This window comes from Barbus barbus, assembly GCF_936440315.1.
Source record: "Barbus barbus genome assembly, chromosome: 16".
Taxonomy (NCBI): domain Eukaryota; kingdom Metazoa; phylum Chordata; class Actinopteri; order Cypriniformes; family Cyprinidae; genus Barbus; species Barbus barbus.
Window position 1 is genome coordinate 3,765,415 of NC_136744.1, and position 14,144 is coordinate 3,779,558.

Sequence of the window (14,144 nt, forward strand, 5' to 3'; positions counted from 1 at the left end):
GACCTGTTTGCGCTTCTCCCCTCAGACGGACACTACAGATCTCTGTGCACTAGAACATCTAGGCATAAAAACTGTTTTTTTCTCCATCTCCAGCCTAAACAACTAACACAGGAATTACCTGTGTCCTGTAATTCATGCCTGCAATTCATTCCCCATCTCTAATTATTGACTCTCTTTACTTTGTAAATATATATGCATATTTTTCTAAACAGCTGTATATATAGAGTAAATGAGGCACAAATCTGTACATAAATCTTCTGTTCCAGATTCTTACACATTATTATTATTATTATTGTTAAGTCTTATTTAAATGTTTCTGTTCTCATGTCAGATATGTATGTATGCATGTATGTACCAGAGCTTCTTAAAAACCACAACAAATTCCTTGTGTGTTTGCGCACACTTGGCGAATAAAACTGATTCTGATTCTGATCTGTAACGCCACATTAAAGAGCCACAAAATGGTATTTATTGTTTGAATTTCTTTAAAAATGAAAAAGCTGAGAGTCCTGAGACCTTATTTCATACCAGAAGTAACCTACTTTGTCTTGTCTGTTGGCACGTGTTCAGTTTCCTCTTTGCTCTGCGATGTATTTTTCATTGCGTGAGAACATGATTTGTAGTGTGAGAGCAGCAATGTTTGTCGGGGATGGCAACAGTAACTAAGGAGGGTTGGTCTTTGCGATTGGTCAGTTACATTGCCATGTTTTGATTTAATTTTTTATTGGTCAATTACTGTCTACCATGCAATCATTTTAGAATCTGAATCTTTGAACATGATTTGTAGTGTGAGAGCAGCAATGTTTGTCGGGGATGGCAACAGTAACTAAGGAAGGTTGGTCTTTGCGATTGGTCAATTACATTGCCATGTTTTGATTTAATTTTTTATTGGTCAATTACTGTCTACCATGCAATCATTTTAGAATCTGAATCTTTGAACATGATTTGTAGTGTGAGAGCAGCAATGTTTGTCGGGGATGGCAACAGTAACTAAGGAGGGTGGGTCTTTGCGATTGGTCAATTACATTGCCATGTTTTGATTTCATTTTTTATTGGTCAATTACTGTCCACCATGCAATCATTTTAGAATCTGAATCTTTATCTTTACGCAAGACCTTCTCTTTGGAGTTTGTACAGGGTAGGCTCAACTTTTTTCTCCATAAATCAAACAAAACGTCATTATCATTAGAGATTTTCCCTTCCAACCCTGAGGAGGTAATCTGAATGTTGTCATTTTATACAGTAATGGGACTATTGAAGCTACTTACAGCCTTCTCATTTCTGTATCATGCAAATGGAGAATGAAAGCAGACTTACCCATTTTGTGGTCAGAAGGCCAGTTTTAATCTATTCACAAGATCAACTATGAAAAATGTCTTAACTTTGATGACCGATAAAAGAAACTTTCAGAAAACTCAAAAGGAATGTCTGAAGAACATCTGCATCTGTTTTCGCCTTACTAATAAACCTGTTAACCTCTTTACGTCACAATATTGTTTTTTTTGTTTTAAAACATTAAGGCGAAAGTGAAAGTAGTGAGAGATTAATCTACTTCATATGCTGATTACATATAGTATACACAGTCATGTGATAAAGTTAGGACACCCTATTGAATTCCATGGTTTTCTGTATCAGGACATAATAAAAAATTATCTGGTCTTTGGCAGGTCTTAAAATTTAGAAAATAAAACCTCAGATGAACAACATCACATCACACCGTGTCATTATTTATCTAACAAATAAAGCCATGAGTGACAAAGTTAGGACACTCTATGATTCAATTGCCTGTAAATCCACTTTTAGCAGCAATAATTTAATAAAAGTAATAATTTTCTCTATGACTTTATCAGTCTCTCACATCATTCTGGAGAGATCTTGGCCAACTCTTCTTTACAAATTTGCTCTAGTTTATATTCAAGTCTATGCACAGCTCTTGCCACAGCATTTCAGTCAGGATGAGGTCTGGACTTTTGCAAACCCTTGATTCTTTTCTTTTAAGCCATTCTGTTGTAGATTTGATGGTGGGCTTGCGATCATTGTCCTGTTGTATCATCCAATCTTGGCCAAGCTTTAGCTGTCGGACAGATAGGCACACATTTGACTCTAGAATATGTTGATATACAGAGTAGTTCATGATCGACTCGACTGTGAGGTGCCCAGGTCCTGTTGCTACAAAACAAGCCCAAAATCATCAGCCCTTCACCAGCATGTGTGACTTTTGCTATGATGTGTTTTTGCTGATATGCCCTTTAGATTTTCACCAAACATGGTGCTGTGCATTATGGCCAAACATCTCCACTTTGTTTTCATCTCCTCAAAGGACATTATTCTCTTATGGTTTTGTTCAGATGCAACTTTGCAAACCTAAACCATGCTGCCATGCTTTTTTAGATAGAAGAGTCTTTCTTCTGGCAAGCCTTCCAAACATGCCATGTTTGTCCCATATTTTTTTAATTGTACTGTCATGAACTTTATCATTTAACGTTTTAGCTAAGGCCTGTAGAGTCTGCGGTGAAGTTCTTGAGTTGTCTGCCATTTCTCTGAGCATTACACGGACTGAGCTCGGGGTGAATTTGATGGCACGCCCACTCCTGGGAGGATTGATATCTGTTTTGAGTGTCTTCCTCTTGTGAATAAACTTCCTCTCTGTGGAATGATGAACTTTAAATTATTTGGAAATGGCCATATTACTCTTCCCAGATAATGGCAACAACAATTTGTAGCATCTGGACCAATCAGACATACATTTGTTATACTTAACAAATAATCCCTTACACCCCTCACCCAACCAACTAGCCAACTATGAGGGTCTATGGACCCTTCCCCCAAAATTCAGCTTACACCTCATAAAGGCAGAACAGTTGCCATGGTAACCAGGAAATCTCAGCCAGACAAGATAAACTTTACGACCTAATGGCATGTCAAGAGTTCTCCCTCTCACTACCTTTCTTCAAAGGATAGACCCATAATGCCCATAAAAAAGACAGTTCTCTAATTAATTCATATTCAAATAATCTTTTATTTTATGAACACACACATCCTCAGGTCATTGTGTATATTATTACTGTTCTTGTATATTGTCTTTTGCATTTTATACTGTTTTATGAATGCGTTATGATAGATCACTAGTTAATATAACCTCACCTACACCATGTTTGGTCTCTATGAATTCATATTCTGATGAGCTAAATGACAAAATATTATGTGTTTATACCTATGCAACAGTTTAGTATTCTGAGTCTTTAGTAGTTTTTGCATGAACATCCAATCCAGTTACATATGCAAATTACCATGCTCGAAGACAAAGTGTTGTAAACTTTCCCTTCAAAAGTGAAAGTCACCATTGGCTCTTTTCAACTTGGTTAACAAGTGATGAATGGGAGTCTGGCCTCCCTTTTTGTAGGCCAGACTCTGCCCCTTCTTTGGCTGTACCATTTTTAAAACAATGCGTTTTCCACTATACTCTTTACATATATATATATATATATATATATATATATATATATATATATATATATATATATATATATATATATATAATAGACATATTTTATAAACACAAAATAAAACCAATAATATGAATTAATGTTTTTACCTTTTACATTTGTCAGTCTTTAACACATTTAACAATGGTTTTGCCAACAATGACATCATAAGCGGTTAATGCTCAATCACTCAATTTCAACATGTAGTATGTATGATAGGATGAATGTGGAACAGGGAAAGGATGAATGTGGAACAGGGAAATGTATTGTGTGAAACTGTCCATGGGCTGCATGTGCACCCGCTCGGCTGCCAACCAAACAGAGGGGAAGGGAAATCAGCGTAGTTGGTGAGTGTGTGTGTGTGTGTGCTCTACCCAGAGGGGAAAATACTTAATCACATCACCTCCCCCTTCTCTTGGCCGTGTACTGTCCGGTTACCGCCTCATAACTCTGGAGTTGTGGTCTTTCATTGTCTGTTAGTGCCTGGTGGTCTGTCTCCAGATCAAACTCCCTCGCCAGGAGATAATATCTTCGAGGGACCACTTAATAGTGAGATGCTCCTTCTCCACAGTCGAGTTCCTGGTCTCCCTGGGCAACACTTTTCTGCTGATTCCTACTGGTTTTTCTGCTCCCACCTCCCCCAGCTCCTTTGGCTGAGGCATCTACCTGGACCAGGAATCTCTGGTTGAAGTCAGGACTTTGTAGGACTTCTCTTTGAGAGTTCTGAAAGCTGCCCCTCAGTCCAGTCCATCGGACTCTTTGCTGCTTTCGTCAGCAAGTTCGTAAGCGGTGTATTGATGGTTGTAAAGTCAGGGATGAACCTCCTATACCAACCCACCAGGCCTAGAAAGGATCTCATCTCCTCCTTCGACCTATGCCTTGGGCCTCATCTGATGGCTTCCACTTTGTCCACTTGTCTCAGCTTGCCGTTGCCGAGGTGATACCCAAGGTAACTGATCTCCTGCCATGCCCAATCACATTTTTTTACATTGAGGGTGAGTCCTGCCCCTTGGATGCGTTTCAGGGACTCTTTCAGATGTTCCTCCCAGGAGTTGCTGAAGATTACCACGCCATGCAGGCGAAAGGGAAGAACTGTAAAATGGTGTAGCCCTGATGGTGTACTGAATGCCGTATACTATTTGGAGTCTTGTCAAGGGGCCAATAACCTCTTGCACAGGTCCAGGGTGATAATATATCGGGTCTGTCCAATTCTCTCCAGCAGGTCATCTATTCGCAGCATGGGGTAAGTATCGAAACGGGACTGGGCGTTCAACTTGCGGAAGTCTATACAGACACATGGCATTCCGTCTTTCTTTGGGACAATAACTACGGGACTGCTCCACTCACTTCTAGATGGCTCAATCACTCCCATTTCCAACATCATTTCCACTTCTTCTTTCAGGTGTACTACTAACCTTTCTGGCACTTTATAAGATCGTTGTCTCGATGGCACTGGGTCAGTGAGGTGGATTTAGTGGTGGATTAACGCTGTCCTCCCCAGCCGCTGGCAGAACAAAATGGGGAACTGTTCCAGGAGGCTTAGCTGGTTCTGTGTGCCCTGGCCTCTGGTTCTGGTTCCTCATCCATCACCTCAGTCACTTCCCTCACCATCATCATCATCCCTTGACTCGCAGGTAGCTCTTTCCATTGTTTGAGCAGGTTGATGTGATGTGTCTACTTAGCTTTCCCCTTACCTGGATGGTGTATCTCGTAATACACCATTTCTGTGCTTGATAGCGTTCAAGCCGGTCCCTGATCTCCAGAACATACTGGACGATATCCCTCTCCTCTTTTCTGCAGGCAGGATCCTCCCAGCTCTTCCAGATCAGGTCCAGGGGTCCTTGCACTTGCCAGCTATATAGGAGCTTGAAAGGGGAGAAACCAGTTGAAGCTTGAGGAACTTCGCAATAAGCGAATAGCAGAAATGGGAGCCATTTGTCCCAGTCACGTCCTGTGTCTGGTACAAACTTCTGCAGCATGTTCTTTAGTGTCTGGTTGAACCGCTTCACCAAGCCGTCTGTTTGTGGATGGTATGCACTGGCTCTGATGGCGGTGATGCCCAACTGGCGATGAAGTTGCCCCATTATCCACGAGGTGAAGTTTGTCCCTTGGTCTGTTAGAATCTCTTCAGGGATTCCCACCCTGGAGAACAGCTGTACAAGGGCTTGGATTATCTTTGGGGTGTTAATGAAACGGAGTAGGAAGGCCTCAGGGTACCTGGTCACGTAGTCACATATCACCAGGATGTATTGGTGTCCCACACTGTTCCTCTCAAGTGGCCCCACAATATCCATTGCTATACACCTGAAGGGGGAGTAGAAATAACAGGGAGAGGGTACAAGGGCACTCGGCCCCGCTGGGACACAGCACTGACATATGTTGCACATGTGTTGCAGTATGTCTGTACGTCATTGTAAAGTGAAGGCCAAATGAAAACGTGAACTGATGCAAGTGTATGTTTTATGCTGTCCCAAGTGACCAGCCCATGGAATGGTGTGTGCGAGGTGCAAGACAATGGGTCTACAACATCTAGAAACAATTAAACGAGTAACATCTTTGTCTTGCAAGAACAAAACATTCACAATCACATACTTTTCATCACACAAGTTTGAACCTTTTTCACAGGCAGCTTTTTCAAACAGTGACTTAAGCGACTTAATATTTTCTTTGCAGTTCCCCAGTGTTTTCTGGATCTTCCAATCACCAGCTTTGAGGCAAAGTTCTCAAACAATGACACAGTGCAATGTGTTATGTTGTTGTTCATCTGAGGTTTTATTTACCAAAATTTAAGACCTGCCAAGGACCAGATATTTTTTTATTATGCCCTGACACAAAAAACCATGGAATGGAAGTATGGAACCATGGTGGAAAACCATGGACACCCTATTGGGTGTCCTAACTTTTTAACATGACTGTAATGGTTTTAATTTACTCCTTTAATGTTTCTCTTGTGGCCCGAACATAGTTAAAAAAATATTAGGTATTTCATGTTAAACCGTTTGTTTTTGAAAGTCGGTGCTTGAAATAAAGCTGCTCTTAATTTTCATTGATGACTGCAGTGTTAATAATTTTAGGATTATATTCATTGTATAATAAGCCTGTTTTAAAAGACCTTTTTTTAAAACCTTTTCAATGAGAAGTTAATAGCCTAAACTTTTGTTATCCTCACAGCATGTCAGTTATGCAGTGATGCGCTATGAAATCAGGGTTGCAAACTTGTCACCTTTCAGCGAAATTCACCGTTTTCACCTTGAAATAGGTCATTCACGTGAATAGTGTACAGTAGATCTGTAAACAAATAAATAATAATAATTGGGGGTCGTAATCGTCGTCGTATCTGCAAGTCATCTGTGTCACGTCACCTGTAGCGTTTTTTTTTTCCCCTGTTGGCAAAGGAATGGACCCGCCCTACTCTGCCTCTGATTGGCTCACCTTGAAATAGGTAATTCACTCCTGAAGCCTAATTTTTAGACGCTGCAGGCAACCGTCCATATTTCGGATGGAATGCATTTGTATCTGCTGTAAATTATGGTGTTCCAGTTTGAATGGTGATTACCGTGTGAGGCTGCTGTTTTTTTTTTTGTTTTTTTTTGCGTGAGGCTGCTGTTGCGATAGCTATGAAGATTGTAAGTTACGTTATCGCTACATTAGTTCGCTACCCTTTGCAAAAATGCTCCTCAGTCTCGACCTTAACATTTGTCTCACATATCAGTAAGCTATTACTCTGACATGAAGTCTATTTGAAAACTGTTCGACCTACAAGTAAAGCATACATTTTAATGTATAGGAATATTAGTATCACTCAGCTCAAGTCAGGTAGCGCTAAGCCATAGCTAGGTGTCAGCCTGTAACAGCCTGTTTCAAGATGGAGAAACACCTCGCGTTTAGCCCGTCAGCTGCTTCAAAAATTTGAGTACTGAAATGAAGATTTACAGTGGTTTATTTCCCCTGACTAAGTTCATGTAACATCTTAACAACAATCCTTGTTGATTGTAGACCGTAGTTGTCGCTCAAACGTCTTTTAATCATATAAAGGTGTTTAATATAAAGGGTTATTTAGTTTGTCACCTTTTTCACTCCTGACGAGTTTGCACCCCTGGAAATTATTGCGGGGCAAATTAATTGTAATATTAATTTAAAAATAAAAGTAACCTAATAATAATAGCCCTGATAATAATAGCAATGTAACAGGCCTACATTAATTGGAAATGCCAGATACTCTTAATATTGCCAATATTTGATGTTTTTGATAATATACTGTATCTAGCTATCGTCGATACATGATCATCGTGTTTCGATGTACCCCAACGTGGGTCCCCCCAAAATTCCTGCTCTGTATGCCCATCCACTACACCACAAGCTTCACAGATTTGTGTATCCATTGTATTTGTCACTGTCATGAAAATAATGCATATCATGGTTTGTACCTAGGAGGGTACAAATGTATTTCCAAAACATTAGATGTGCCATCAAATAGTGTAAAGGCCATCATGTGAGGTACCACAATTACATTCCAATGAACAGAGCACTTGTCAAAAATTGATGCAAAATCAAAACTAATTCAGGAGCCTGCCAAGAGACTTGGAGTTAAAGGCAATGCAATTACATTTAAAATGTAATAATATATTAAATGTAATGTATATTATATACATTTTTGTAATAAAATGTATATGTTAAACATGAATCCACATATGTCTTTTCACATCTTATTCATAGATTTCTTAAAGTTAGTTTTTTTTTAACATCTCGTTTAGTCAGTAAGTCAGTTGTTCTTTTTGACACTGGTGTTGTATTGCTGTAACCTGTTTCATCAAACACAGAATATCAATGCAAATCCAAACATTTCTACAAAAACCACATTATATCAGAAAAGATAGATTTTGTGATTTTTTATTTTATTTTTTATAAACCTTACTGCAGATTGACTGTTAAAGACTTGGTTGCCCTTCGCGACAACTTACCTTTGGCTTCTCAGCACTTATACTGGCATAAAGAACAATATCGACGGCCACTCCGATACAGCCAAATATCGCCGTTATCATATCAGACACACCCATCTCATTAATGGTAATTTATTTAAAAATATACAGTAGGTTGCATACAAATTGTTTTTCATAAAAGGTAGTTATTTTACATGTGCACTTTTTCAAAATACTTTGTGACTAGTGTGGGGGGATACACAGAAGAATTTTACATTCGTGTGCAGTACATGACTAAAATGTTTGAGAACCACTGACCTAGAAGAATGTGGCTTTTAAAAAAAATATATATTTTATATTGCAAAATTAGTCAAAAATTCTTAATGTGCGCAATATTTTCCTGGTCTGCTATAATGAAGTAAAGTCTGATTAACTGTATGCAATTTTATTTGATTGAAATGTTTGTGTGTTTGTATTTGTGTGTGTACTGATAGAAACCCCTTGGACAGCAGTTTAAGAAGGAAGTACATATCCGAAACCTTCCATCTCTGTTTAAGAAGCCAAAGGCTACGAGAGATATGCTGGAGAACACTGATACTGCAGGTCTGATTACCCTATTCTCTTCTGACCATGACAATTGCTGAGAGAATCACAGTTTCACAATACTCTCACTTCATTGCCATTGAACCTCCTCTGTGTAGTACAGTATCCATCAGAAAGGACTTTGTAGGGCATGAATGTTTTAATGAAATGAGGAAAGACAATAAGGAATTGTGTGTTTAATGTTATTTTGATGTATATTTTTTCTCTTCGTTTGTATGGTTTTTAGGCAACATATCTGTATCATTTAATGAATAACAAAAAATTGCTGTAAGAGCACCTCACCTCAAAAAAAAAAAAAAAACATTTGAAAAATAAAATCAAATACCTTTTGAAAAAGTGAAATGAGAAGTCTTATTAATTACAGTACCGTATCTTCTATGGGTATCTGATCCAGCACTACATTCCATTATGATGCAATGGCCAATTTTTAAACACATTCAACACGAATTACCATTTGACATGTCTGTGTACAGATTGTGTAAAAAGTGTTGAGATTTATACACTGCATTTTTTAGTAAATGTATACTTGGACAGATTACACTGATTGTATGGACTCTTTCTTAAATTGTAAAGAATGTTGTAATTTGCCAGAAGTGAAGGAGTATTGACTGCATAAAATATTTTCTTACTCTAACAAGCCTGTGTGTGTATGTATTAGGGCTGGACCAGAATATTTGAATGTCTCTGGTCAGCGTGCAGTAGCTCTTGTAGTGCAGACAAGATGCGCCGATGTGAAGCTTCTTTGAGAGAGTGAAGGAGAGAAGACTCCTTCACTCACAGCTGAATCACTCACGCTGTTTTCAAATGACTGATTTAATCTGATATTTTGTGTGGATTTATTTACTCATCTAACTTACATGCTATATTCAATAAATGTTTGCAGGTATTTCCCTCATTATAAACTCGAAAGCCACGGGAATGAGTAAAACTATGCGATATACACACAAATTCAGGACCTGATTAAATATAACTCTATTATACAGAGATTTGTGGAATAAAATTCCATTACTTTTACAAAACTTTTCCAGGTTTTTCATGACCATATAAAAGCAACTGATGCACGCTTTCAATCACTAAAGATTGGTCCTCTCCCTCCTCAAATCACATGCCGGATCCGTTACCCCACTTTTATTCCGGGACCTCTCAGTTTACTAATTAAGCACTGGCTACCTTATTAAAAGTATTGCTCTTAACAGACCTGTGTGTTTTGTATGTTTTCGGAGCATATAAGCCCTGTCCGCGTGAAGCGCGCTGCTTTCGGCTCGCCCTGTTCTGTAGTTTATTAAAAGTTTATTAATTCTGAACGTGTCCATATTGCACAAAAATGCGACACTGGTCCGCAGCAACACATGCATGAAGCTTCACGTATGAAGTCATTGGATGATCGGTTCTTATAAAGCCTTCTTTAGGATTGGAATAATTTTCATTTTATATTACATACCACTATAGTGTTATGTAACATAAAATAAAAATTATTCCAATCCATTGTTCTTCATAAATTGATTCATTCATGTAACACACAATACATTTGCGCCGTTCAGACGACCTGATCTATAAACCACATATTGGGATTTATAAACAATATGTTGCGTGTACATATATATTATTGCCAATTTTTGATGCTTTTGACAATATCTCTAGCTATTGTCGATACATGATCATTGTCTTTCGATGCACCCCATCACGAGCCCTGCACCCCAGCACATTAATTTAAATATATACATTTCTCTATATTTCTACTTCTGTATAGTGTATTATTTAATTTTCTGTTTTTCTTATATTAGTGTTATACTCCATCTCTACTGTGTAATTCCTATGTCTGCTGCACTGTTTTGCACTATGTCCATACCCAGCTAACACAAATACGTAACTGTTAAGTAACTGCAACGTAATCTGGTGACCAAAGTTACATCGTGGCAACCGGAAAAGTGAAAGGTGCGTATACGTCGCCACAACGTAACTTTGTGACGTTGCCAGTAAGTAACTGCGACGTCGTGGCGACCTCGTGGATCTATAGTCGTGTGTTGGTAACCAGTTGGTCATTTTAATTCTTAATCTATATGGGCGGACGTCGCTAATTTAACTTGTCCTCATTTGCCCAAAACTATTTTAGAGACCTTTTCAACGACATATGAAAGACTCGAATTTGATTAATTCGGTTATTTTACTATAGATATAAAGCACGAATAACAAAAAGGGTAAACAGGTTTCTATACATGTAAATGATCAAAGAAGATTTTCTAAAGAAGCTTGAACATTGAACCATTTACTCCTCCACATCTACTCCTCCGTCTGCTCCTCCATGCAGGGCCGGTGTTATGGATCAACTGAGGATCGTGTGAACTGGGGACATGCGCGTGCACGCTATTAGTTTTACCCGAGTTTCCAGCAGACGTTGGACCTCCACAGATTCGTCACAGGGAATTTTCAACGGAACAGATTTCAAAGCTTTCCACATTATTTGTGAATGTTTTGTATTATTGGACTTATGTATGGACTTTGTATTATTGTATTATGTTCCCCTGTCGATGTTCAAATGTATCTGACGCGGTTTAAGGGAAGTCTTAATGCGTTTTCAAGTCACGTCTCAGACCACGCCCAGATTAATTTGTTTAGGCTATCTTAAATTCGTTTCAATATATATATATATATATATATATATATATATATATATATATATATATATACAGTGTGTATATATATATTCTAATGACAATTGTACATTCATTAAATAAGGTGTTACTTTGTTTCTTTGCAACGCGTGTGTAGGCAGTTGTTCAAAAATATTACTTAATTTGTGTAAATGAATTCGAGCATCAATATTGCTGTGGTCAAAGGAATGTCAAGCATTTCATTTCCTTTCTTTTTATATTGCTAAAGAATGAGCGATAAACAAGCTATAGTTTTGCATTATGCATATAATTTCGAATTAGTGACAGATAAAATGCAGTGAATTATGCTGAATAGGGAATGTTCAACAAACGTATATACATAGTTAGGTGTTGAGGCAAACACACACACACACACTTTTAATAATACATAGCTTAAAGCAGCTTTACATAAAATGCTTTTTCTTCTTTTTTTACTATGAAGAGAAATCTGCTTTCAGAAATGACTGTTGATGTAATGTCCATATTGCAGAAATGTACAGTTTTATAATAGAGGTCTGTAAAGTCAAGTGAGGTCACCTTTATTTATATAGCACTTTATACAATACAGATCGTGTCAAAGGAGCTTAACAGTGTTAAATACTGAAATAGTGTGTCAATGCAAAGAAAGTTCAATTCAGCTGTAAAGCAGCTCCAATATGAGGACAATAGTAAACAGTCAATTTCTCAGTTAAAGTCAGTTCATCGTTGATTCAGTGGTCAGTTTAGTTGTGCTGATGACTGCCGAGGTGAAGAGGTCTTCGCAGGGGATCTGTCTGTAGGGTACATCTAGTTGACATGGTCTCCACTGACATTCAGAGATGTTGTGGTCTTCTCTAGGAGCTGATCCACCATCTGGACTGGAAACGGGCTGGATCTGGGTAGTGAACATCATTCAGTTAAGCACAAACATGTTTAGGCAATGATTGTGATCATAATGATTGCAATATAAGGATAATTTAGCAGTTTTGCATGTTGATTCGGAGTTGGGATCATAAGTTTTTTTGCAGGGGTTGTTATCTCTTCACAGGTGTTAGTGTCATCTAAAATCTTCAGAAAGGCTGAATCCAAATGTTAGTGAGGTTCTTACCACTGAAATGAAGATAACTGGCATAATTCAAAGTTATATATGTATATATATATATATATATATATATATATATATATATATATATATATATATATATATATATAAAGAGGCCCACACTCATTATTTATGAAACTGACAGACTTCTTTGTCATATTTTTAGTTCAAGAAGTCTGCAATAAAGTAAATATTGGTTTTCCTATTCTAAATAATGTTTGGGAGAGAGGTATCATATTTGTGTAAGATGCCAAATGATTATGAGGTTAGTGATGTATACTGTCTTTTGCAATATTAGCCATATATGTAATTATTCATCATCACAGTATCATGCTCTGCCTGTCAGTCATGAAAAAGTTGTGGCTGTTGAGTGATTGTCACAGTACTTTCATAAAAAAGACAGTATGGAAAATAGAAAAATAAGATATGAGGCAGTAAGAAAGATCCTACAGCATGGTTCACTTTTATTAGACGCCTGTCAATCACTTTGTCACCTTAAAAATGTAAACATTCTATACATGTGACATATATCGCTCACACATATTGTGGAAAAATGCCTTCCTGTGTTCATCACACATACAGTATTAAAGAGTTGGCTTGAATCCTGCTCTGCTCATAACATTTTTTCTCTACGGTCGGAAACACAAGCATAGTCTGGCAAGAGACCAGGCCTATATGTAAAATGAAAAGCAGGAGTCGTGAACTTAGAATTAACTTTAGACAGTGTTCTCTACATGTTCAATGAAACAGATTCACAACATTTATATTCAAACACCAAACTGAGCATAATATACAGTACAATACAGACAAACGTATATAAAATTAAGTTAATTCAGTTGAATATATGATTATAAGAAACTGAATACAGAATTGTTCTGAACAGAGTTCTAAGCCAATGCAAAATGTTGATTTCAGATCAGTCACAAATCCATGATGAAACTTTATGTCCAGGGAAGAGTATACAGAGGCACCAGAGCTGACTGTAAAGAGATCTCAGATAATAAAATCAGCAGAGCAAAATCACACAAACTCAAGCCAAAGTAGCTTATCTCTGTTTTTTTCTTCACACCCCTCCCCCCTCTCTATATAATCACTCAGAAAATAAATAATTTGATTAAGAACAATCGTAAACTCAATGAACAGGCTTGTCAATAAAAAAATAATTGACTTTGCAATTCATGTTTGTTTTAGGTCTACTGCTAATTTTAACTTAATCTAGGCCCATATCTGTTCATTATAACACATGACAACACACCACAGACACAATGTGATTCAGTAATATTCAAAAAGAAAATACTTCCATTTGTACTTCAGTTCGTACTAGTAGTAGAGTTTGATCATCCATTGACACTAATGTCCCATGTTAAAGTGGGCGTGGTTGTGAGCGTGACTCCGGAACATGGTA

General features: G+C 37.7%; 1 protein-coding gene across 2 annotated transcripts in view; it reads left to right on the forward strand.

Moving 5' to 3' along the window:
- The window catches only part of LOC306882668 (exportin-5-like), a 97,813-nt gene extending 88,521 nt beyond the window's left edge, over positions 1-9,292 (forward strand). For both annotated transcript variants that reach the window (XM_079437475.1, XM_079437476.1), the window contains exon 33: positions 8,899-9,292. In XM_079437475.1, the coding sequence (XP_079293601.1) occupies positions 8,899-9,048 (150 nt within the window). In that variant the 3' untranslated portion in view covers positions 9,049-9,292. The remainder of the gene's footprint in view (positions 1-8,898) is intronic.
- Positions 9,293-14,144: the final 4,852 nt, after the last annotated feature.